General features: G+C 35.0%; 4 protein-coding genes across 6 annotated transcripts; 1 reads left to right on the top strand and 3 right to left on the bottom strand.

Moving 5' to 3' along the window:
* Positions 1-4,929: 4,929 nt before the first annotated feature.
* LOC106760335 (IRK-interacting protein) lies at positions 4,930-6,960 on the bottom strand. The gene is made up of 2 exons (XM_014643793.2): positions 6,688-6,960; positions 4,930-6,611 (listed from the first exon to the last, which is right to left on the bottom strand). The coding sequence occupies exons 1-2, from the start codon at positions 6,721-6,723 to the stop codon at positions 5,199-5,201; spliced, it is 1,449 nt and encodes a 482-aa protein (XP_014499279.1). The 5' UTR covers positions 6,724-6,960; the 3' UTR covers positions 4,930-5,198.
* A 2,884-nt stretch (positions 6,961-9,844) lies between these two features.
* On the bottom strand, positions 9,845-14,059 carry LOC106773665 (protein SUPPRESSOR OF FRI 4). Of its 3 annotated transcripts, XM_022782173.1 has the most exons (9): positions 13,711-14,058; positions 13,206-13,306; positions 12,055-12,181; positions 11,496-11,911; positions 11,165-11,319; positions 11,028-11,081; positions 10,614-10,672; positions 10,438-10,486; positions 9,845-10,318 (listed from the first exon to the last, which is right to left on the bottom strand). In XM_022782173.1, exons 1-9 carry the CDS (start codon positions 13,902-13,904, stop codon positions 10,247-10,249), a joined length of 1,227 nt encoding a protein of 408 aa, XP_022637894.1. In that variant the 5' UTR covers positions 13,905-14,058; the 3' UTR covers positions 9,845-10,246. The 3 variants fall into 3 exon arrangements, with proteins under 3 accessions (XP_022637894.1, XP_022637891.1, XP_014515897.1); XM_022782170.1 differs by having other exon boundaries at positions 9,845-10,486; positions 13,711-14,059; XM_014660411.2 differs by lacking the exons at positions 10,438-10,486; positions 10,614-10,672 and having other exon boundaries at positions 13,711-14,055.
* Positions 14,060-18,295: 4,236 nt separating this feature from the next.
* Positions 18,296-21,887, top strand: LOC106774794. Its single transcript, XM_014661832.2, has 5 exons — positions 18,296-19,061; positions 20,019-20,168; positions 20,879-20,977; positions 21,085-21,231; positions 21,468-21,887. Exons 1-5 carry the CDS (start codon positions 18,465-18,467, stop codon positions 21,600-21,602), a joined length of 1,128 nt encoding a protein of 375 aa, XP_014517318.1. The 5' UTR covers positions 18,296-18,464; the 3' UTR covers positions 21,603-21,887.
* Positions 21,888-22,121: 234 nt separating this feature from the next.
* On the bottom strand, positions 22,122-26,530 carry LOC106766845 (UDP-N-acetylglucosamine--N-acetylmuramyl-(pentapeptide) pyrophosphoryl-undecaprenol N-acetylglucosamine transferase). The gene is made up of 4 exons (XM_014651615.2): positions 25,489-26,530; positions 24,105-24,213; positions 23,776-23,911; positions 22,122-22,771 (listed from the first exon to the last, which is right to left on the bottom strand). Exons 1-4 carry the CDS (start codon positions 26,364-26,366, stop codon positions 22,626-22,628), a joined length of 1,269 nt encoding a protein of 422 aa, XP_014507101.1. The 5' UTR covers positions 26,367-26,530; the 3' UTR covers positions 22,122-22,625.
* Positions 26,531-26,576: the final 46 nt, after the last annotated feature.

The raw sequence follows: 26,576 nt of genomic DNA on the forward strand, positions 1-26,576 counted from the left end.
ATTAAGATTTGTTTCGTGAAATTAATTTAATTGACTAAATAGTTTGGTTAATTGTTCAAAATTATATTAGTGCGATAAGAGATTTGTACATATAAAAAATACCAAATACTAAATATAATTTGATAATCAACTTAAACTTTGTTTTATATTGCAAAATTTAAAATACCTTATTATTTTTTATTTTATTAATGAAAAGTCAAAATCACGTTAAGACATCTCTTTCAACACAAAGTTTTAAAACTTAATGTTTGTAAGTTTTATTTTTTATACGATATCAACTTTATTTTATTTAATCCAAAATTTGTAAGATAATAAATTGATATTTTTTTTCTTACATGTGTATCTAATTTTCTTATTCTTACTCAAACTCACACCTGATTCTCTAACCAAACATCCCCTAATGTAAGTCTTAGTTTCTTCTCAAATATTTAACAGAAATAAAATATAAATATCAAGGACACTGGTTTGGGACAAAATATTCTATAGGTGGAATGAAATCATTATGATGAGATTAAAACATAGTATGATAACTCAAGTGGATAAATCACTTTGAATTTGTATATATAATTAGAGAGACATGCAAAATGTTTATTTTTAAAAGTTGTTGACATTATTCTTTTCAATTATAGGCAATGTTTTAATTTCTTTTTTAATCTCATAAAAGTCCGTGATGGCAGTTGTGTATATTTAGGGTTCATTTAGAACTTTCAACCAATTAAGTCCTAATCATATCTTCAATGCAATCTAAATCAACTGTTTTAATATTGCAAATTTTAATGATGTTTTTCTTTATCTTAAAACTATGAAAAAAATAAAGTATTCCAATGATCGATCCATTGAATTTATATATACGAATATGGTTATGATGTATTCCATTTCCATATGTCCGCGAGAAGACCTTCACCAATGCTAAATCTATTTTGGAAAAGTTTATTTAGATAAATTTTCTATAGATAAGTATATTTTTATCGTTGTTAAAATACTTAAAAAAAATTTATACCGTAATTTTTGAAACGTGTACTAAGAATTTATCCGTGACATATTGTGCAAGTCTCCCAAAATATAACATAAACGTCTTAAAATGTTATTTTCTTTTGAATAAAATTAATATTAAAGAAAATCCTTATATTTTAGAAAGTAAATCCTAACCCATGAGAAAAAAAAAGTGTATGGTTTAATTGATTAGGTTGAGAAAGAAATTATTGGAGTGATAATGATTACATGAAAGAGAAAATGTGACCTTCCAAGTTCCAATTGGGTCATATTCTCTAATGCCTAAGTCAAGATTCATTCTAACACTATCCTTCCAACATATCTTCTCACACCACCCAAAAAGCAAAAAGATATACTTACATTTAATATATTATTTTCCAATAAATATCTACCTATGCTGCTTTTCATCACTTTATTTTTAATTCTTTTCTCTTTTTAATAATCCAAAGTCACTAAAATTAGGGTAAATCTCTCAAATTAAGTTTCAACAATTTTTGAAAAGGGTCAATCTTCCAGTTGGATAGGGTTAATGCTTAAAACATAATGAGTTTGAATGATAGATTGAGTAAACCACTAAAAGACTAATTATTATGACATAAAAGTAATAAAGATGTTTAGAAAATGTTATCATAAAAGAAAGCAAAAGTCTAAATGGTGATGGTTTTGTAAAATGACATTTAGATTATGTTGACTGCTCATATCATACCCATGCCACTCACTTTATTCTTCTTTTAATACATTTAATGTTTATAGATTTAAACAAATATAATCCACTTTTAATTCATCCAACAAATCACAACAATATTAAAATTTTATGGTTTTTAATAATTTCTTTCGAATATATCTTGATTTTCATACTTAAAAGATCAATATTCATTATTCAAATCCAAGTTAGCAGTAGTTGAGTTTCATAATATTTATAATCTTAATATTTTATTTTGATATTCAGAACTTTAAAGTATTATGATTGTGATATTATAATATATTAGTATAATCACTTTTGATTTTAAGAAAGATAAAGATGGATAAGAACTACAAAAACAACTCTTGTGAAAAAAAAATAAAATATAAAATTAGAGTTTACGATTAAGATTATAATTTCAAAAGTTAAATAATGTTATAAAATTTTCTTCACTACTACAATAATAATATTATATATATTTTAAAAGTGCTTGTTTAGTTCAAAGATTTCATTTATATGAGTGATAATTACAAATAGTTTGTGAGACCCACTTTGATATCGAATTCCTATAGTCAAATACCTAATTACATATTGTTTTACAATGTTTAGAGAGTGGCAAAAGATAAAATAAAATAAAAATATATAAAATAAAAGCCAAATTTTGAAAAATAAAATAAAAAATAAATTTAAAATTTAAGAAGCAAAAGATATATTTAATATCAAAATATAAATATATTGATAGTGAGGTGTAAGCTGTGAGTAGGGTATCAAAATGACTCTCTGAGCTAAAAGGCAGTGGGCCCATTATAGAATTGACGAGTTCAGATACCACTCTCAATTTTACTTTTCATTTTTCAACGTTCTTTCTAAATTAAATAAATTTAAAATTTTTATATAGATTATATATATATATATATATATATATATACATATAAATAAATTTTGATTACGAAATAGGGATCTTGTGATACATAAACATATTATTACAACAATTGTCTTTAATTTAATACATTTATTTTAAATAAAATAAATTTTAGTAGTTTTGAAAATTAAGATAAAATTGGTGTAAAGTTGTGATCCAAACGCGGCTTTAGCGTTGAGATTTATTAGTAGCGTATTGCCATAATATATGTAAGACAGAAAGTGAGTTGAAAAGAAAACGATAAAGAGTGAGAATCCGAATTATGGTTTGAAACTTGAAACTACATAAAGTGTTGGCAATAGAGATTATATGCTTAATTCCACAAGGTACCAATATAGATTGAAAGATTCCATAACATACCAAATTTGTCGCCAAACAAAACCATTCTTGGCATCATCTTTTTCATCTATACTTCATAAAAAGCATTTTAATTTTTCGTGTCAAGAATCAGAATATTTTGCAGAGATTATCTACTGTGTTTTTGTTGATTCCAATCCAAACACCTCTAAAAAAAAATTGATAATTAAGTGAATCAGGTTAATCTACTAACTTATAGTGAGTCGGGTTAGATTTAAATTTTTTTGACTTGCTGATAAGTGAGTCATGTTAAATTGACTTAATGAATAACGAATCTGTGATGAGTCAAGTCGAGTTTAGTCGAATAGTTCGTTTCCACCGTACTAAAGTAATGTTTATTTTGACAAGATGACAAAACTTAAAGTAGTTTAATTTGGAAGAATGATTTAACAATAGTGTTGTGTTTAATGCACTAATCTCACACCTAAAGTTACTTATATTCCCTAACAAGAACAAAAATAAATCACTTGGGATTAGTTAGAAACAAACAAAACTAGAATGAAAAAGTTCCGCAGTTGTAGGCAAAATTAAGTTATGCACTTAACTTTTTAAACTCCTCAAACAAACACTTTTTGTTTCATAATTAAAGACATAATTCACTAGCTAAAGTTATGTGCTTTAACTGTCTTTACAAGTTACTAAACAAGTGGGTCCTTGCTCTACATGGAAAATGAGTCATAATTTTTTATTATTAATTAAAATTTAAAAGTAATTGAATAATTGATTATATTTAATTAGTCCATTCTCGGAAAAATAGTCAAAACTGCTGGTATTTGTAAAGGTTTAACCCATAACTTCAGTTTTAACATTTTTTTAATATTTATAAGTGCGTGAAAGTGAAGTAAGCGTGGAACAAAAATTGACTCAGAAAAGAATTAGATGATTGATGAAAACGAAGTTTCATAGGTGAAAAGTGAATCGTACTCAAAAGGATTATCCAAAAAAAAAAAAGTGTTTGAACTTTTTAATTTCTGCAGTAAGCCCAGTTATGTAGCCCAGTTGTATGGCCCATTACGAGTGCAGAGTAAGTTTCAACCACAAACAAAGTCCAATAGTCCGATTAGTTACGAGAAATAATGATGGGCTCGTTTCGGTAAATTGGGCCCGACATCGTTTGCTAAGAGAACACCCATGCATGCGAAATTCCATTGGAGGAAATTTGCTTTCGTATTAGGTATGATTCACAATAATTTCTGCGAGGAATTAATTTGATTTGTTGTTGAAATGTCATTCTTTGTAAAGGATGGCTTCAATAATTGAACAGCGGTATTGTTGGCATTGATGTTTTTCATTGATATGATTGGAAAAGTCAAAATTAAAAGACACGGTTGAAATAACAACAAAATGCACATTAAAAGCAATTAACATGCCTATAAATACGATTTCAAAAATTCCGACCAACACCAATAAAACAGGTGAATACCATCACGTTAACTTTTTTTCAAGTAATCATCATCTTGTAGAGAGTCATTCAAATCATTTGAAAAGCAGGCAATAAGAAACATTAGCGTTGATATGGATATAGTTTTTGCAAGCATCACCTTCGCTATTTTGGACATTTATACTTTTGTACGATTCCCGATGACGTTGTGCCCGTGAGCACAGTATTCGGTTTAAAATTTGTTCACAAGAGATATAATATGAGCATCGTGTTCTTCTAGTTTAATCGTGTTTTATATACGAAAGAACTTATGTTGTTGTGGATTTGACTGTCACAGCAACACAGCCACACGTGATTGAATCGATTCCATGATTGTGAAAACTGATCCCTTCTTTCGAAGAAGTTGATAATTATCTGTGAGCAGAATCCACATGGTAAGGACCCATTGGAACGTGAAAATCAAAACACTTATCTATCCCAATCCCATCAAAGTATAAAGTTCTCAAAAGGTTAAATTTTCAGACAGATATGTTAGAAACAAAAACAAAATGATAAAAAAGTCCGAATGGACTAGACAGAGGATAAAACAAAGGAAAACCAGAAAATGCCAAAGTTGTTCATTTTGACCCAAAAATCTGCATATTCATTCCACCATTCCAACCCACCACAAACCATCATCAGCAGCAGCAGACACTGGCTAACCCCAATTGAATGATAGTACTAATAATAATATAATATACATAATCTTTAACAGTATAGGGTAGCAGAAAAAAAAAAGAAAGAAAACTGATGGATCGAAATTCCAGCACCAAAGTTACAAAAGAGAACAAAGCATTGATTGATTGTTTGTTTGTGTCTAAAAGTCAAGAGGTTTGTGTTAAACCTTTGTCTTCCTCCTTGTTACTATTATTACCGTGGAAGATGTGGTTGGTGTCGTTGTTGGTGTTGTTACTAATACTACTACTACTCAAGTACCTGCAGAGGACCTTACATTTCACTGCACTGCCATAGACATAAAACCCTGGCGTAACCATTATTCTGACCACACTAGGGACCAACTTTGAAGCCTTGTCCCCACCCATATCTTCCATGTAAACGGAATCAAAGGTAACCCCTTTGTCCACTCTGAAGATTGGCAGACTAGGGTGCACCGAGTTTGCCAGCAAGTGCACCATCCACACGCTCTTCGAGGCCCCAAAGAAGGCCTGCAACAGGGGTTCGGGCCAGGCACGGTTCCAACCCAACATCGCAACAATCTCGCTCATTTTCCTATCACAGAACCTGCTGAACTCTTCGCTGAAGTGCCTCGTTCCCTTGCTCAGAACCTCCTCCCACGTCAACCCCTGAAGCATGTTGAAGCACCGGAAACTCTCCTCGCACCGTTCCACCGGGTTCAGCACCGCGTTGCAGGCGTTCTTCTGGAACCCTATGGTTTCGAAGTCCTCGAAGAACGTTCTGTTGAGGAGGGCCTCCAGGTAGAAAAGCAGGCTTCTGGGGTTCTTTGAGAAGGAGATTTTCACGTCGTAAGGTTGGAGCAAAAACGAGACTTTCTCGTACACCTTGCTTCCCATGTGCCTCAGTTGCATGGTCAATGAACGAGAGAGAAGCTTAACGGACGATCTCGCTTCGGAAATCGCCACCAAGAAGTGTTGAATCACCGCGTCCTGGTGAAGGGTTTGACTCTGTTTGAAGGGCGTGGGAGAAGAGACGGCGTTGGCGTTGGCGTTGGCGCATTGTTCGAGACCGGATTTCAAGCTGTGGCAATAGAGTTCGAGCTTGTTGAGCTTCTTCTCGAGCTCCCCCATGGAATGCATGAGTCTGGAAGCTTCGAGAAGGGCCTCGTCCCGTTTCCTGGTGGCGTGGAGGAGCTTGTGAGAGAGTTCGGCCACCGCCATTTTCCACTGTTCCTCTCTGGAAGCCGGAAGAGGGTTGTGGTGCGACGACGACATGGGGCTCTTGCGGGTGAGTTTGGAGACGAGGGACCTGAAAATGCCATTTGGGCTGGCGAGGAGAGAGGAGGATTGTTTCGTGTGGGAGGCATTGTTGTTGGCGGCGTGATCGAAGGGAAGTATGAAGATTTTGTCTCTGGAGTGTGGCCTGCACTTGTTGCAAGACACGGAGGAATCTTCCTCGGATTCGGATCTCTTTTTCTTGTGGGTGTTGGATTTAGTGTTGATAATGGGCGTGGGAGGATGGTGGTGGTGAGATGGTGTGCTTCTGGTGTGCCTTGTTGTTTCTTCTCCGGCGAGTTCGTCGAATTCACGGTCCTCTTGTATCTGCAAGAAGAAAAAGGAATTTAGAAAATGAGAAGAAGAAGGAAGAAGGAGGAAGAAGAGAGAAGAAGGCACAGACGGGAGTGAAATGAGGTGATTTGGAGGTGGAAGCCATTAGAGTTTGTAAGAGAAAGAAAAGAGTGAGAGATTGAGCTAAGGTTGAAGAAGAAGAAGAAGAAGAATGTGGTGGTCCATGATATGAGAAACGAGTGAGAGATTAAAGATAACAATAATAAATAAGGGGTAATGAATGGAGTGAAGAGATTCAACTACTGCTATTTATTGAGAGTGCGGTGGATCACGAAACCACCAACCACGTCTCTGTCTTCATGAGAGAGATAGCCTCAGTGCATGTGAACCTATTTATGACCTTCTTCTTCGTATCAAAATTCTACTATATAACTAAACTAAAAATAAAAGAATATATATATATGTATGGTGAAAATGTGAGGTATATTTAATGAGAGTGTGAGTGATGGCTCTCTCAAATAAATTCCATTACCAAATTCACTCTGCTCACTATAAATACTTACACTGTTCATTTATTTCTGAAATTCTCATTCACTTCTCTTGATTCATGTGAGATATGTATATCACTCAATATGAAACAAAAACTCTTAATCTCAGTAACAATGGAGTCTCTGCAGGGAGGGAAGTACACAACATTTTTGCATTTAATATTCCTACAGCAATCCTTAAATCAACAACCATGTCCCATGAAAAACATAAAGCAATTACAAAAACACTGCATGGTTTTGTATTTCATTGTTCGTCTAATTAATACCATTTTAATTGAAGATAAAGTTCTTGTTAAAGATAAAAGAGTATGACTTCTAGTTTTTATTTTATTTTTTCTGCTATTTTGAGTCAAGCAAATCTTGCTTCTACCTTTGTATTTTCTCTTTTCTTTTGTACTGAGAATTTGGTACGAAACAAACGCACCATAAAAGAAGGATAGTTAAGATTGTTGGTGGTGAAGTGTGTGTACAGATATTTTCACGAATCCATTTTTATTTTATTTTTTGAACATTTTTTTTTTGTTTCTATTTATTATGTTCTCTCACAAAAAGCAGAAAAACATGTCTGTCCCAATAGAGACAAATGACAACCATTAGAAGAAGGCAAGGGCATCATATATTAAGCACTGTAGCCAAAAACCCAAGCCAACCAATTTCAAATCCCAAGACTTCACCTTTTGGTTTCAACACTGCTTTCAAACCAACCCAAAACAACTTCAATCAAAAGGGTAACAGTATGGAGGAGATTGGATGCCATTGCCATATCATGGGAGCATTTTTTTGTACTTTTACAAACACTTATATTTTAGGTAACCATTCATCACGTGAGCTAAGAATTTGAATTTCTCTTCCGACAAAAACTAATGTATATATTAACGTCAAAATCACGACCCTTTATGGTTTCTACACAGAAAGTTTGAGCTTTTTTATCTAATTAATCGGAGATTTACTTGCCCATATGAAATGAAAAAGAAAATACAAGTGTAATGAATCATACTAAACTCAAGTATAAAACTCAGAGCCATTGGTACTGTAAAAGGGATCTTACTTGTACAGTCTGGTAGAAGTTTAATGAGCAGGAAAAGCTTAGCAAGGACTCTATATATCTCTATGTAGCTAATCTACATTAGTGAGATATAGTGTATGTGTAACGAACATGTAGCTAGGTATTGGTGATATATCACTCGCTGCATGTACATGCCTAATTCAATAATCAGCCTACGGTTTAACAATAAGGATGAAAGTGATGGTTAGGATTTAGGAGTAATGTGTAGATACTACTAAAAGAGAAACTAGTTGAAGTTGTGAACATGTAAGACTTTTCCCGTTGTGGTCGTAATATAAAGTATTATATTTGGATGTGATGGAGTGAAGGGCAAATTCCAAAGTTAAGGCATATAATAGATTCATAGGTTCACAGAAGCTACCTTCAACTGAAAGAAAAGGTACTAAAAGCCAAAGGAAAGTGGCATTAAGTTGATAACTGTGACTTCGGTGTGTCGTTTTTACACGAGGATAGACAACTGTGCATGAAAGCAATAGATTGTGTCGTGACTACTTCTATCCTTATTATCACCATCAAGTGTAAGCATATCTAACACCCTCACCTTTTTTTTTTTGGATTTTTATTTTACACACTCAATCAGCTTTACACAGCTGTATTTGTTCTAAATATCTATATAAAGTCGTATCCTTCATTTTACGCCAAAAATGGATCAGCTTTCTAATATGCACAAATATATCTTCTACTTTGTATCATATTGTAGTACATTAATTGAAAGTAAACGATGTTTTCCCATTGGTTAGTCTGTTTGCCTCACTACAAAAACTCCCTACAATCTGAAATCTTTCTTTTGATTGTTGTGAAACCCTGAAAACTTTCGTCAAAGAAATCTGTAACAGACAAAAAAGCCGACATTCCCTTTTGCATATTTTTTCTCCAATGATGTGTAAGATGGTTTAAATGTATATCAATGGTCATAATCAGTAGTCTTTTTCCTTATATTAGACTTGCGATATACATCCAGTTACAAGCTAATAGTAGTATTTCTTTTATGCATCTTGTTAATGACAGCATCTTCAGAATTCAAACATTACACACGGCAAAGGGTATTATAGTAAAGTTTGAATCATTCCAGTGTTCGACCAGAAGTGTTGATGCACATAAAAAAGCATACAAACAGGACACGAGTCTCCTTATGGCGTGCATTGACCTGCAGCAACGGGAACGGAAAATCGTGACTCGGGAACTCATGCTTCAGTACCATCCAAAATTCTCAATTTTGACTTTTTATTTTATTTTAAGGCGGATTTCTGATGCTTTTATTTATTTTGTCCATTTTTGAAATCAATTCCATCTACTCTTAACCAGAGAAGTTGAGACCAGAGGTCATGGTTATTTAACTTTTATTTAGTTTAGATGGACAGTTTTTGTAAGACCTCTTTGTTTTAAATCAGTGACATTAACTTCAATAGAATTACTTTTAGATCCTTCGGCGGTTATCAAAACTATTTTCAACAAAAGCACCAGGAACACGATCTACATTGTTTTGAGATCATTTCAGCACTGATGGATGTCGAATACTTGGAAATCTACTCTCTTTTTTTTCTCTCCACTAAAGTATGCGTCTTGTTGTCTTGCTATGAATGGTACGTTATGGGTTTTTCTCTCCTTAGAGATTGTTTCTTTTAAACACAATAATAGAGAGAAAAGCTAAATTTGAAGCATATAACCAATATAATAACCAATAATTACCGTCAAATTTCCACCCAGCACATTTAATCTAGATTACACAAATATGCAGTACTCTTTTAAGTATCATGTCCTACAGGTTGACTACAAATATCAAAGGGAGAAAAAGGTGTGAAATAAGAAACAAACAAAAGTTTTGCAACTTCCTAAGAAGTTAGAAATGAGACCAATTTCAATCTTTTCCTTTGATTCCACTGTGACAGCAGGGCCCATTCCCCTTTTTGGCAAAAGAATCGCACCGATAACAGTATTACTTGTTGGATCTTAAGGAAAGGAATCTTGAACACACGCTTTCGAGCTTATTAAAATGCCGTTTTGAGCCCATATCACTGAAGAAAATTGACAAGAATTTATGTATCAGGATTGACCTAAAATGCCATTCGACCAGCCAGCCTGCTTTCTAGTATCCTCTTGTCTATAGCTGCGTCAATTGAGCTCATCTGAAAAAAAATGATAATAATGATCAGCATGTAATCATAGACCCCAAATACAACAATAAACTGAATATTCTACAGCATGGTCTTATGCAAGAGATCCAAACTCTGCGAAAGAAGCTGACCTGTGCCAAGTCTGAATTCACTTGTTCCATAAAATAAATTGTAATGATGCTACGAATGGGCAAAAATCTGATGGGTAAGACCATTTTCCACCCAAAACCCCAAACTTTGGAATCAAGCAGGGAGGAGAAAGAATAGCATTGGTAAAACTAAACCCAATAAAATCATATATACATACTCTTTTATGGTGTACATATGCTGGGATGAAAGATCACGAAGTTGAGTGTTTGCAGCAAGCTTCACAAATTATTTGGTGGTAATTATAATTAATTACGAAAAGAAAATAATACAGCACCTACTTGAATATTTAGATGCCCACAAGAATTGGAGCATAGCTTGTATTGCAGCCATTCAAAATAAAACAGCATGCACTACCCATTCAGTTTGGAAACAAGCGAGGACTGTCAAAACGATCCTATTTACTTTTCCATTTATTTTACTTTTAAAAAGGATTATAAATTTATTCAGAATGTACCTTTTTAAATAGGAAACAATGTCTAAACAACTGAATCTGAAAACAGGAAGCATAAAGCCTACTCATCTGGTTAGATGTGAAAGCAACTCCGTCTATTACAGAGGTAGTATGACTTACCTGGCTACTTTCATCATGCACCTGATATTTTGGCAAAGACATTCTTCTTTCCTCCTACAGTAACCAAACGTCACATCATTACCAACCAAGAAAATATTAAAACGAAACACAAAGATTTTATCAAGAACATAGCTTACCATGGACATTGCCTCGTCATCCCAAACTAAGTAGACTTCGTTGGTGGCAGGTTGAGAAGCAGGAGCTTTGTTTGCAATTACTGGGGGAGGCCCAATTGAAGGACCACCAGTATTTGGACCAGAAGCATAAGAGTGTGAATTACTTGCTGCTGCACCTATATAAGAAACAAATAGTGAGAAGGAAATGAAATCACTAGAATCACATAGGATTGATTAATCTCTAGAGAGAAAAACTAAATCTCAATAAAAAAAATTGTCATAAAACCCCCCTGCAGTTCTGAATCAAGGTATCGGTCATAATTGTTCAAAGGAGAGAAAATACAAAGGTTACCTGGAACTCCTATAGGCTGGTAACTACTTGTTACAGAAGAGTGGGTACTCAAATGTGTATCAACAGGGACATTTGTAGACATCACTGGAGTAACTGATGGAACACTTGAGGGCAGAGGTGGAGCAGAATATGTTGAACCTTGAGTCGTTGTATGGTTGTTTCCAACAACAGGGAACAAAGGTTGTGAAACTGGGACCGGTGCAGATGTAAGCAATCCAGGAGGAGCAATCTGAGTTTGCAGTGCTGCTGGAGCAGTTGCTGGCAGTGGAGGCCTGACATTCTGCACAGGAAATAATGGCTGCTGTGTGTATGGGGCAGGAGGAGGAACTGAAACAGCTGGAGGTTGTGAAAACCATGGCTGTGGTCGAGGCGGAACCACCCAAGCATTTGGTGGCAGGGGTACAGCTGGATTATAACTATATCACAGGAATTAAGCGTGTGAGCAATTTTTGTGCCTCTGATAATTTTAAATAAGTAAAATATGTAAGATTTACAACTTCCTCCTTGCGTCAAAGAGGATGAATACAAATAGAGACATTGACATAAAGTAGTAACATACACTGGTGGAATTGCAGGCATGGCTGATCGTGGAGGATATCCTGTACCCAGAGGAGGTGGCCTCATTCCACCTACAAGCTGAGTTGGTGGAATATCAACCTTGGCTGCCTTTGATGGAACATCATCCTCTGCATTAAAACCAAAATACAAACAATTGTGAGAAAGGAGATTAAACATTTTTTGTTTCTTCCTGCTAACACTAACAATATTCATAGAATGTTGTGGCCTGAGTCTAGGAGAAATACTCCCATGACAGCAAAACACAATCAAGAAACAAGAGATAGATACAGCAGTCACAATATATATCTGGCATGATCTTACAACAAATTAAGCAAAACACGCTTTTATAAAAAATAGGGGTATCAAAGTGAGTGAACCTGGCTCACAAATTTTGACTCATTACATTTTGGGCTAAAAGTGAGTCAACGTATCTAGTGAGCCAGAAATTTTGTAACCTGACTTAATTCACCATGAGTCGACTTACTTAAACATATGTTCTCACAACTAAATTAGGTTCATTTTTTGGTGAGCTAAAACTTTCATAACACAGCTCAATCCACCTTAGGTTGGTAAGTCGACTCATATTATGTTGTCTCAAGTTATTTTATATAGTTATAGTTATTGCAATACAATCAAATGGATTGACTCGACTAATCTATTTCTAATAGTAGATTTAAAGTGTTCACCTATTTTAGCCAGCATCGGCATCATTATAAAGATAGTAAGGGAAAATAAAAGTGTCAACCTATATAATTGGGCAAACAAACAAATTAAGCTTCCAAACCATTCAAACATTATTGAATATCATTCTAGTCTTCAAAAATATCAAAATGACAATCTACGTAATTAGAAGTAGTAAATAAAAAGGTGATTGAAAAATAACAGAAGGTTGTTGCTGGTGACTTCCGGGTCAACCATAAAAAATAGTATTTATTTTTTCCAACCAAACCCAGCTCGATCCACGGCTGAGGGTTTTTGACAGCTCTAATCCAAAAGGATTAGTGGAAAAATAACACCCACTTCTCCGGCAAACACAAAAGGATTTGGCAGAACTGGTAGCTAATAAGTCATATCGTAAGCCAGGTATGAGTGAAAAATACAAAAACCAAAAACAGCTATTCGCTGATGACAGAAGCCATCAGACGATATTACCTTCTTCACCATAATGTGCAGCCAGAATATCTGGTGGAATCCCTTGCATTCCATATATTTCAATATCTGTACTCTCTCTGCCAGGTTTTGCATTGGGCACCCTGAGAAAGAATAAAAAAGGAAAATCAAAACAACAAATAACAACGAGCAGAACAGCAGTATTTTCTGAAAGCGCATAAAATTTACCATCACCCACACTTTAAGAAGCAAATCCTCTTGGCTAAAGTACCCCCCTATCTTACCACCAAAAAATCTATTCAGGGATAGATCATTAGAATTCAGCCGAAATCAAACCACCATACAGCCAATTAATCCCTCACATTCCTTAAACATAATCACAATCATAACACCTACTGCATTTCTAGCAACGCATAGGATGTAACAACAAGGCGACTGTTAGGGACACAAATTACATTAACTCTCTTTCTTCCTTAAAGTTTCACTTACGTTGTTATTAAAAAAAAATGCAAAGCGGGAAAGAAAAAAGAGGGAAATAGGGATATACTTGGTGACGGATTCCTTGTGGACCTGGAGAACGTGGATGGCCATGCCGCTGGCGGTTGAGAGCTTCTTGTGGCAGACGTGACACTTAAAGTGCTTCGCTTTCTGATGCTGCACCAGGATCTTCTCGTCGTCGAATTCGCGATCGCAGTAGTAACACCACACCTTGGAGGAAACCCTCTTCTTCTTCTTCCCCATGATAGTGATTCCGATCACTCGATAATTGAGTTTGTGGCGAAGGTTGCAGCCCGAGGTCTGTGCCCTGCAATGGCAGGGAAGAGGAAGAAGAAGCTAGGGCACGGATTCACAAGCCTAAACTTTCAATTGCGGCCCGGTTTGAAGATGGAAGCTCACATAAGAAACAATCAAAATCAATGTGAGAGAGTCTTCAGTGGCCCAATGGCAAGTGGCCCAAAAGTAATCTTATTCATTCACCACCTTTTCTTATTCCACCCCATACTACTATGTGTACCATCATACTAATAAAAAATAGGTTTAATACCCATCTTTGTCTCTAGTTTGGTTGACAAATCTCAATTTAGTCTCTCTTTAGAAAAGTGTTTGAAATTGGTCCTTACTTTTAAATTTTTGAGTCAAAATAGTCCATTCCATTAAATAATGACAAACGGTGTTAAATTCTTTTTCTCTCTCTTCTCATTTTCTATGCATTGCAGGTTTTTGTCAGCATTTGCAGTATTTAATGATTATTGTACTTTTTCCAATAAAATTTAATATGATTAAATAAAAAATTTAATTTTTTAATGATTTTTTTGTTTTTGTTTAAATTTTATGATGTATAACTAAATAATATTTTGTTTTTATGATGTATATAACTAAATAAAAAATAAAATTTAAACAAAAACAAAAAAATCAAAAAAATTTAGTTGGAATGCCTTTCTACTTCTTTATAAATGTGATTCTCTTTAAAAAAGTATTTTTATTTAGTTATTATTTTTACGGTACATTTTTTTTTAATTTTGAAAAATTGATTAAAAATAAATCTAAATATATATTTTTAATTCCTGTAAAATAAGTGAGTTTATAATTTTTTTAAAAGTATTTATTTCTTAATTACTCTAAAATTAAAAATAAAAAATTTAATTTTTTAATGATTTTTTTGTTTTTGTTTAAATTTTATTTTTTATTTAGTTATATACATCATAAAAACAAAATATTATTTAGTTATATACATCATAAAATTTAAACAAAAACAAAAAAATCATTAAAAAATTAAATTTTTTATTTAATCATATTAATTTTTTTATGGGGAAAAGTACAATAATCATTAATACTGTAAATGTTGACAAAAACCTGCAATACACAGAAAATGAGGAGAGAGAAAAAAAAAATTTAACACCGTTTGTCATTATTTAACGGAAGGGACTATTTTGACTCAAAAATTTAAAAGTAAGGACCAATTTCAAACACTTTTCTAAAGAGGGACTAAATTGAGATTTGCCAACCAAACTAGAGACAAAATTGGGTATTAAACCTAAAAAATATATAACTTTAATAGCTTGTTCTACTTGCAAACCCAATGTAGACAATCTACTTGGGCAGTTTCTTTTTACACCCCATACTTTTGTTTTCTGCACCTTCATAAGTGTGAAGAAATTCAAATCGTTTATGGTTTAGAAAGATTGTAGATTACATAAATTTAAGTTTGGAAAATACTTTTGAATCTAAAAATATAACTATTAAGAAAGAAAACATTGATTAATATCGATTGATAATTAATATTAACCTATATTAATAAGTAAATAGCGTTGTTGATATTGTTAAAAAAAATAATCGATTTTGGCTGAAAAGGAAGACCATCAATGGTTGAAAAAAAGTGCATCGACATCTAATGATATTGTTCTGTCTTTAATAGTTCTCATCATAAAAGATATGAAGATCATTCTCCAACTTTCGGCACAATTAATGGCCACCATAATCTTATTAGAGCTTATGATTAATCATTAATCAGATTTTGTGTGCTAAACCATCATGTTCACTAATTTCCCTATTTTTTTTTTAGAAAATGTTATCAAGATAGTTGAGTCAAACTAATGCAAAGGCAAAAATTAAATTTTGGTTTAAATTTGTCTTTATTCTTTGAATCTTGAGTTCTGCTATTATTTCTTAAAATTTAAAATTATTTTAAAAAGGATTATAGAAATGATTTGTTTTCTGATATGATAGAACATTCTGGTTTTAGTTTTGTTTAATAAGGGAGTACAGTTAAACATTAACAGGAATCATCACGTGACTCCTACATATGATGAAGAGATAAAGCAAATTCATTGTCAATAAATACTGATTAGAAACCTCTAACCATGCTGACAGCAAGGCCTAAATGCTAATTATTCTTTTTCTGTGCCATTGATTATTGTTTGCCATCACTTTCTGATTCGTCCAAAATGGAAATTGCTTAGATGTAGAGTTTGTTAATTTAGAAATTTATCCGAATGTTAAACATGTTTTTAATCTATAAATTTAGATATAAGATTGTAACTTCCCGGCAACTTACAGGGATTGTTGACTGCCCCTACAAATCATCACAAGAGTTTCCAGTGTGCTTTGTCCTCACTCGCACACTTTCTGAGAAAACTTCCCGGAAGGTTACCCATCCCAGAATTACTCCAGTCTAAGCACGTTTAACCATGAAGTTTTTAAGGGTTAGACTACAGAAAAGTAAATGCATTTTGGTGATATGGGTAGCCAAATCAATTCCTTTAAGCTATCTTTCAACTGTATAGTCCCATACCTATACAGTCTCCAGATCTCTCTCATTCCGGTGTATGTTCGATTCGTCCATGTGCCCCTTCCACTCGAAGCTTGCCAGGAGCCGCTCCTTGTCCGTGCCCCTGCACCATGCCTCTTGCACCGGCGATCACTCCCCATCCTCGTCAGTGCCCGGGTGTCACAAGATTCATTTTCTTAAACTTAATATATGGTATTTGAACTTATACTTATGAAATGATGAAAAAGAAAAGTCAAATTCTGAAATACTAATTGATTCGAGTTTCAAGTGAAACGATAATGATACTTAGACAATATTTTTTTATCATTTATGTGTCATTCTGTGATTGATCCAAAATTATTCTATAATCAATAATAATAATCATAAACACCTATCATGAACCAATTACAGAATGACACGTAAACGATATTCAAATATTGTGAAAATAATATTGTTAAAATATCATTGTTTCAAGTGAAAAGATATGTAACTCCTCTTTCGGTTAATGAAAAAGAAGTGACTGTAGTTTGTAAGAGAGAGGTTGAATTTGGTGTAAAAGTTCTTATTGTGCTGTGCAGACAATTAATGATAATCTTAAAAATATGTTTTTTTTTACATCACAAGGCAATCAAGCATATAGAAATAGCAAGCGGAGCCTAGGCATTAATAACAAAAATTACATATCCAGGGAAATTTATGTCACTGTGTAGCTGTATGGCCCAGATATTCTTTTGTTTTGCATAACCCAAGACGTGGTCCAAAACAGGGGAGAGAGTGAAAAAATGTCTAAGAATCATTTTCATTTGTCTCTTAGCTTTTGTTCATTCCCTCTTTCAAATCCCATTTTCTCATGCATTTTGCATATTTCAAGGTCATTTATAATCTCTACATCGCCTTTTGGAAACTTTTCACAGATAATAAAGTAATACAAGGTCTTTCGTTCGAAGGAGAACACACCATCATGTGGGTCAAAGGTCATTTTTTTGGAACTAACATGGGTCGTTTTATTTTAAGACATAGAGGTTTAGTCTAATACACTCATGAAAGGGGAAAAAAATACCAAAGAGGAAAGTGGCTGCAATATCATGTTGTTTGCACCAAGAATGGTGATGTATCACAGATACCAAGTTTTAGTTTCCTTCAAACATAATACAGAGCCATTTGCTGTCATTTTGAAATTCTGCACAGAACATTTCACAATGAATAGAAAATAAGAAAGACTCTTAGCTCAAATTATTGGTATATTCTCCACTGAAGTTTTTCTAGGAACAAACAAACAAACAATTTCTCTGACCTTGAGAATTTGAAAAACTATAAAAACAAGAATGCAGTACTGATCTGCAGGGACTTACAGCTAGGAAGCTTTACAAGGAAGACATTCTTTGGGTCAAAATTCAAGACTCCTCACATGATCAATCAGAATGCCTACACATCTATATGAAAGGCAAACAAACATATGCATGCTATAATCCCAATACACCTATGGTTTTGGACCTGTTGATTTTTGTGTTGGGGAGTGGGAACCTATTTAATGGTAATGAAAATTCATTTATTAATTAATAAAATAAATTTAACTTTTGTGTCAGTAGTACTGTAGACTAGTCTGACTTTGTGTAGCATGAAAGATATTTCATATTTGATTAAACTAAAGCATGGTAATCTGATTAGTAACATTTTCCCATTTGGCCCCAACTAGACTCCAAATGGAGTGAGAGAGAGGGGAAAGGATTTTCAACTTTTCTTTTGATAAGTAGCATCAGTTTAGCTTGAAAAGCACAAAAAGAAACAAAAGCAGGTCACAGATTCCATTGTGTGGCATGAGGGCTGAGGCTACTGATTGAAAAATGTAGCATATGCCCACAATTGCAGCAAGACAAAGCAGAGCCCACCTAACAACCCAAGAAGAAAAGGGCACCCCACAAATTAAAATTCATTATTTCAAACCAATAAATAATAATCATTCAAAACACATTCTCACACAACCCCCCTTCAAGTTTCATTCTATTCCCTCTTTCTCTCTCTCTCTCTGAACCATGCCTGTTGTTACAAACAGAACAACACCTACAGTAGCAGAGCACATCAAATGGAGAAGACCCAGAAACCAATTCAACCATCATCACCATCACCCCATTCCAGAATCAGATCCAAACCCTCAAATCCCTTCCATAATCCAATCAACTAGGGGCAAGTCCACCATATCCTCCCTGCTCCTCTCCACTTTCTCCAACAATACTCCCTCCTCCAATAATGACACCCCCATCATCAATGCCACTGCCCAAAGCAAGAAAAAAAACAACTTTTCCGCTGCAACCTTCAGAGGGTTGGGGTGCACCGCCGGCGCGTCACAGCAGGTGTCGGTGCCGGCGGTGATTCGCTCCTCCGCCGATTGGCAAGGGAAGAAAACAAGAAAGAAGAAGCACAAGAGAACCACCAGCGGCGGCAAGAACAAGACTTTCCATGGCGGGATTCTGGAAGGTTCCAATCCTGGGTGTGTGGATTTTCAAGATGTTTGGTGTGGCCCTGGCATTGGGTTCTCAGCAGATACTGCTGCCTCCGTTGATTGTGTTGTGGCCCGGAAGAATGTATCTGCCAGAGGGAAAATTGATGTGGATAAGATTACTCACAGGGAGGTATTCTCCGCAATGTCTGATTTTTTTTCAGTGATTTGGTGCCTAAATCTGTTGAAAACTTTAGCCTTTTCTTTCATCTGCCCCTTCTTGATGTTGCTCTTCAACTCAGAACAATGTTTGTTTTCTATGAACAACCTGCATTAATGTTTATTTTTCCGTTTTTAACCCCAACAAAATGATCTTTTGCAAGCATTAACAATTTCTTTCTTGATTGGTAATTTCTTTAGGTTCTGTTTATCAATGAAATAATAGCAAGAAAGTAGAAAAAAAAAAATCATTGCTTTGTGCATTGATGAACATCTTTCTACCAGCCCTTCGAAATCCCGTGCCACTTTTTTTTGTTGCTATGTTTAAATTTCCATGAAATATATACAAGACAGTATAAAAAAAGTATTTTGTGTATGGGCCTGAAGTCTTTGATCGTTTTCATGTAGGGCTGTTTTTTTGTTTTCTTTTTGCAGTGCATGTGATCTCTGATCATCTTATCTATACTTTTATTCCTTCAATATTAAAACAATTCTTTATAGTACAAACTAACTCATTTAAAGCTTTTAAAATTATGAAATTATACATAACTATCCTTTGACCCTATTATTAATCCATTAATGTTTCTTTCCTTACATGTTTCATGCGGAGATAACAAGAAATAATGATCATGGGCAACCAAGAAAATGGCTTCTTATTTTTACAAATAATTATTTTGGTTATTAATAGGTATTGGTACCCTTTGAGAACGCGTGGTAGTTAAGTTACAGATGGAAGAAAGAGCAGTGGATTGATTATTGGATTGGTGTTGAGTGGGAAACAACGATCCGTAATTTATGCGTTTAGATAGACACGTGAATATTAGTTGGGATTTTCCTTTGAGTTCTGTTTCGTCATAATTTTTGTTTCACAATGTTTTGACGTGATTTCGAACTAACGAACACTGCCTCATCATTAAATATATTTTGACAGCGATCATCGTATGTGGGAAGGCGCACAGAAACCTTCACTTTTCTGGACACTGATTCTGACATTTTCACGCCACGCTCTGCCTCTGACTCTTATGGAACTGCAACATACTATCGTCATGTTAGAGATCCTTCCTCTGATGGTTTTGCTGAGGTTGCCTCTAATATATACATATACCATTTTTCCTATCTTTCTGTCACTAATCATGAGTTCATGCTTAGTATGGTTGAATGTGTTCCATACCATTTATATAATTTGTTCTTGTAAAAAGATCGTGATTTATTCTTTTCTTTTAATAACCTGTTTAAATATGAAAGTAGTAATTCAAATTGTTTACTCTGTGGATAGGACTTGCATGTGCTGGCTGGCTGCAAAGTTATAAAACTGAATTTTGACTTACCTTGAAGTGAGCGTGTCATGCTTTTAACTGTAAATAAATAAATAAACTTGTTGTTTTTGCTGCCAAGAATGAAGTTCTTTTGTATTTAATCTGGGGACTTAGAATCTGATGGTATTTTTTGTGTTAGGCTGCTTGATTATTTCGAGTACAGTGAGATGGTGAAAAATTGCTCTTTAAATGGTATGGTGTGCATAGTGATTGTTTTGTGTTGGTAGAAAGTTAAGACAGCACATTTCACTCAAATTAAACGATAAATGATTATACATGCATTTGTGACACTTGTTTTAATGTCTATCACTCTTTTATGTTTGTATTATCAGATAGTTAGGGGAAGTCGTTATTTTATAAAGAATGCATGTGTGTAGGAGCCTTGTGTTATACCCAGTCATGTCTTTGCATAGATTTTTACTTTTTTGTAGTCGAGCTAATATTGAATATCTTGATTTTTACTGGCAATTTGAAGATAATGATGCTTCAAGGGAGTCTACTAATGGGTGGACAACTAAATTCACACGATCAATTTAGAGACTGGAGACTTGATGTTGATAATATGTCATATGAGGTTAGTTATTTCTCAATCATAGCTGTCCATTTCCTTTTGCAATATTCTATTTTCAAGCTATGGACATTGTTTTATGTTGGTCAATACATGCTGTTTGTGTTTGATAGCAATTGCTTGAGCTTGGTGAGAGAATTGGTCATGTGAACACTGGACTTAAGGAAGATGAGATGGGACGGAACATAAGGAAGGCCAGACTTCAATTTTGGAATGATACATCAAAGCATCAAATAGATAAAGAGTGCAGCATTTGTCAGGTAAGTTTGTGAAATTGAGTTAAATTTCTGATTGTGTGCAAAATAGATATCTTTTTAAGTTTTGTTTGAATGAAGTAATGGATTGAATATTTTACTGTTGTCCAATCACAACAAATTGTCATGTATGATAGAGTTGTTGACTTTTGTAATAACTGTTTTAGTAATCATACCAACAATGACTTCTGATTAGTTGATAACATAAATTTTTTACATTGAGAGTGTGCATTCTTGTTCAGGAGGAGTATGAAGCAGGTGATGAGCTGGGGAGGCTAAATTGTGAACACAGTTATCACTTTCAGTGTATAAAACAATGGGTTTCACAGAAAAACTTCTGCCCAGTATGTAAGCAGCAAGTTGCAGCACGACATTGAGTGACACAATCCTACTGTTTTTTTTGGAAAGCTTCCATCTATAGATTTGTGTATAGTTTTTCATATCCAATACAAGCAAGAATTTTCATTCTTTGCTGTCATTTATCATTTCATATTTCAAAACTTAAGCATATCTTATCCTCTGTGAGGAGGCGGCGATTATATGTTATTGAGTAAAGGTTTTTTAATTGGGTTGAGAGTTGAGACCTTTGCATATTAGAGGCAAGAGTGGCCTTGCCTAAGTGCACTTTTCTTTTGGTTTTCAATGGAGTTGTGTCTGTTACAAATTAGGATGTTTCTATTTCGAATGCTTGTCCTCAACTATACCCCTTTGGATCATGTGGTGATAGATTTTGTTGTTAGTGGTTGTATCTTTAATCTCTATTAAAATTTTTAAAAAGTGTTCAATCTCTATAAACATTTTTACATGTTTACTTTGCATGAAATAATATTCTCCACCCCCTAACTAAGCAAAAGATGTTAACATTGTTAGTATGAAAAAGAAAAAAAAATGCATAGAAGTGAGCCAGAAATGTTGTGAAAAGATTTGTTTTTCATTTTCTTCTGAGAGTTTCGAGAACCTTGGACAGTTGAATGTTACTTTGCATTACGTTATTCACCATCAAGAAGGACAAGGGCATCATGAAAACTCAAACACTTTTCTTAGTGACAAGGATGTCTCCCATGTGAACCACCAAAAGTAGACCACTCCATGAATCACGGTTCACAAAAGGAAATAAATAAAACAATAATAAATGGACCACTCCCACGTCAGATCACAATCCTGCATGAGCAATTAAAGCCTCCATGCTTGGTCTCTTACTCGTCAAAGTGCCAGTGATATGTGAGCTCTCAAACTTGTTACCTTTATCATATATCACATTCCTAACACTATGCTGTCACGTCTCAAGAACAGTGGAATACTTCTTCTTGGAGTTGGAGTTTCCATCGGTGTTATTGGCCCACAAGACAAACTTACAGTTGTATTGTAAGCATGAATTTATTTCAATTTCTATCGCCATGCTAAGATTCTACTCTGTAGCCATCTCTTTTCTTTTTGGTTGATTCATTTACAAGAGAGAGAATGTGCTTTGCAATCTCAGCTGAGGCATTGGGGTTTGCAGCTTTCAGAGCCCTCTCAGACATGTCCTCCATCTTCTTCTGGTCCCCTGTCATGCATATTTTCAATGCCCAAAATTCAAATCAACAAACATGCAAGAGAAAAAAAAGAAAAGAAAAGAAAAGGAGATGCATGTTGCTTAACTCAAACAGGTAAGTCCTGAATTTTGAAAATACAACAAACATGGTGAATTCATCATACAACAGCAACCAGTCAAAGTGTTGATCAGTGACAGATTATATTAATGGGAGAATTTGTAATTTCAAAATTAAGGGTGTACTATAGTAGTCATTGCTACCTGTGATGCAGATCTGAAAGTGGAGGGAAAAAGGACAGACAACAAAAAATGAAATTACTAGTGCAGCTTTTTAGGTTACTAAAATTTGGAGTAAGAAACAAGGAATGTCAGAAGATTGTTAGGTTTCACTTTACAGAAACGGTGAGACAGAAGGTTGGGACTTGGGGGCAAAGAATGCTTGAACTTGCTCTGAAAGATAAAAGATAGTGAATTATTATTTACTCTTTAAGGCTTTAACCCTTTCCCAAACTTCAAGTTTCGATTCTGGTAGCCAGTTATTGCACTATGCTCAGAGTCTACAATTTAAAAGGCCATCATTAGTTGAAATATTGCCCCAACTCTGAGAACCTTAAACCTTTTAGAAATATAGTCATAGAACAAGAATTTTTCTAAGCACAAGTCTTACAAGATTATTACCATTGGTATTGTTGTTTTTTGACATCAGTACAAGACTTAAGGAATAAGCTTGTTTACCCTTGAATATGTTCAACACTGAGCAATATAACAGGTCGTTGTTGAAGATACTAACAAATATTACCAGTTAAACCTTTAATTCTCTTGTGTTTGCACTCCAAACTTGGGTTGAGATCTTCTATATTACTAATGTAAATGCATCTTTATCTTTCTGATTTCCCATAAAAAAGGATCTGATTTCTTGATTTGTGGTTTTTTTATTAAAGATTGATGAAAAATTGTGGCATGATTTTCAAACCAGAAAATTTTCAAGACAAGTTTTGAAGATGAAGGTTACATACTTAAAATCTTTTCAATTGCAATGGCGAGTGTACTCGAGTCTAGCTCATCCTCAGTTATAACAGTCACACCAGCTAAGTCTGCCATCAAGGACGCGTTTCTGAATTGATTCCCCTCAGAGAAATATGGCGAAGGTATCTGCAAATAATCATTCAGCAAAAATGTCATCGTTTTCCTTTGTTATGAGCTGCAGATCCAACTTAAAAGGACAAGTATATATGCTTTTGCACAGTATAATTGTTCCGCACAATGCTGCTGAACTATTATTACATTCATTTTTAAATAAGAATTGGAATGAATAAAACAAACGAGTAAAACAAAATTTAACTACCAGGATTGATGGTTTTCCAGTTGCCAATATTTCATAGCAAGTCATTGCACCAGCTCTAGAAACAATCAAGTCTGCTGCTGCATATGCCAAATCCATACAATGCATGAACCTTCATAAAAGGGGATATGTTAAATAAGTTATCACTAAACCAAACCTCAGTTGCAAGTGAGATATAAAAGAATGCAGAAAAAAATAGTGCTTACTTTTCATTTGAAAATGATGTCCATGATGACGACTAATTTTAAGGACTTTCATTGATACTTTGTAAAATGTGGATCCTAATAACAGAAATCCTATATAAAGTATCCATTATATTGAATCAAGGAATTTTGAACTGTTCTACATAAACACATTAAAACAGAAATCCCATTCATGTCAATTTCAAAATGCACTATGCACTGAGCAGAGTGGTCTCGCACCAGGAAGCGCACTAACGATAATTGATTGGACTTTTTGATCATGAAGTGGGTTTCAGTTTTGTAAAGTATTCAAGCAAAGAAACGATTTTCACATCATCACCTCCAAAAAAATCCTTTTTCCCTGTATTTCCGCAGCCATAGTCACAACACTTGAAAAAGAACAATTCCATGTAAAGATGTCACTTTAGAAAATTTAATAATCAATTTTCGCGGAATTGTTATATAATATGTCAGATCACGTTCAATATTACCACACAATGGAATAGGGTAATCATGATTAGTTTCTCTATGCAGAAGATAGTTTGGCGGGAATTGGTCTCTCCTTTCATTTCTTTCTTTGCTCTTGTACTAATACAATATTGACCGATCAGTGTGATTGGATATTTTCTGAGTTTTCTATAGACAGTTTTATTGAACTCAAAGGTAGTGATTGTTGGAAGTCCATGAGAGAAAAAAAGGAGGAAGTAACATAACTGAGAAAGCTAAAATCGATGTGTAGTCACAAAAGAAAGGATAAGGTATGAAACAAATGTGCTATGTGAGAAGATGTAGGTGAAGTAGTGATTGAGACAGATGACATAAATTTGGTTAACACAGTAAAGTGCAACATGATTGCTAGTACAAAAAGGATAATTGGGAAAGTTGTTAGATTTCATGAATCAATTGGCAGTATGTGATTCATAAAACCAGTGGACCTCACTAACAGGTTTATCATACTCCAAGATTGGTGAGTATGTCACCAAAGTAAAGGAGCAAGTGAGCAATTTGATAAGTTCTACCCGTATTGCAACTAAACAGGGTCTGTTGCATGATCAAATAATGCTACTGTGATCTATCAAAAAAATAAAACCATCCAATGCAATGTAAAATAGAAAATCAATCTCCCTCTTGTGAATAAATCTGCATAGTTCCATGCAGTATTACAGAAAAGGCAAACGCAGTTACGAGTTTTGAGAAGCACTCACGGTGTCATATACAAGCGTGGATGACTCTTGACAAGGCTATCCATTTCATCAAAGGCTTCAACCCCAGTTTGCCATATAATACGCAAACCGCTATCCCGTCTCAGCATCTGATAGTACAAATTCAGCATCGCAATGTTAACTGAATTGGCGCCATAGGAGCCAGCAAGCACCAACAAAACCCTGCCCCCACAATCCAAACCCGGAAAAAAATGACAGGTAGCGGTTTCCTTGGAGACGAGGTTCCTAACAGAGAACCTAACGGGGTTGCCACACACGAAACACTTGTTCCTGGGAAAACTGTCGAGGGTGGAGTTGAAAGCAACGAAGATGGCGTCCGCGAGGGGGGAGAGGAGGGTGTTGGAGAAGCCGGGGACGGAGTTGGGCTCGTGGATGACAACGTTGGTGCCTCGGAGCTTGGCAGCGAGGCAGGCGGGGAAAGAGACGTAGCCGCCAGTGCTGACGAGGACGTGGGGTTGGAAGCCTCGGAGGTGGCAGAGGCATTGGAGAAGAGAGTTGAAGAAACGGTGAGGGAAGAAGAAAGGGTTGGTGTCGGGCGGTGCGGGGACAGAGGCGAAGTCGTAGCCGGCGGAGGAGATTGCGGCGCTTTCCACGCTGTTGGGGGCGCCGAGGAAGAGAAACTGGCCCGTGGGGTTCAGGGATTTGAGCTCCTCCGCGATTGCCACAGCAGGGTAGATGTTGCTGCCGGTGCCGCCGCCGGCGAAGGCCACACGGAGAGGGTCGTTGGAGGTAGGTGATGAAGAGTGGCATGTGATGGAGAGCCTTGTGGGGTGGGGTGATGGTGGTGTTTGGAATCGGAAACTGCGAAAGGGCGTGGAGAAGAAGGAGAAGGAGAAGGAAACAGTGGTGGTGGCAGCCATTGACGCATGTGCTTGATCAAGTTGAAGATGACAGCACTACATCCATTCTACCATGTTTCAACTCTTTGTACTAGGAAAGTTTCAACTACTTTTTCTTTTAAGGAAAAGTTTTAACTACCTAGTCATTATTTACATGGTTAGAAGTTACAGTTATGTACCGTTATATGGAGTGAAGATTATTATAGTATAATTTTGACTTATAATATTACA

This window comes from Vigna radiata, chromosome 1 (genome assembly GCF_000741045.1).
Source record: "Vigna radiata var. radiata cultivar VC1973A chromosome 1, Vradiata_ver6, whole genome shotgun sequence".
Lineage (NCBI taxonomy): Eukaryota > Viridiplantae > Streptophyta > Magnoliopsida > Fabales > Fabaceae > Vigna > Vigna radiata.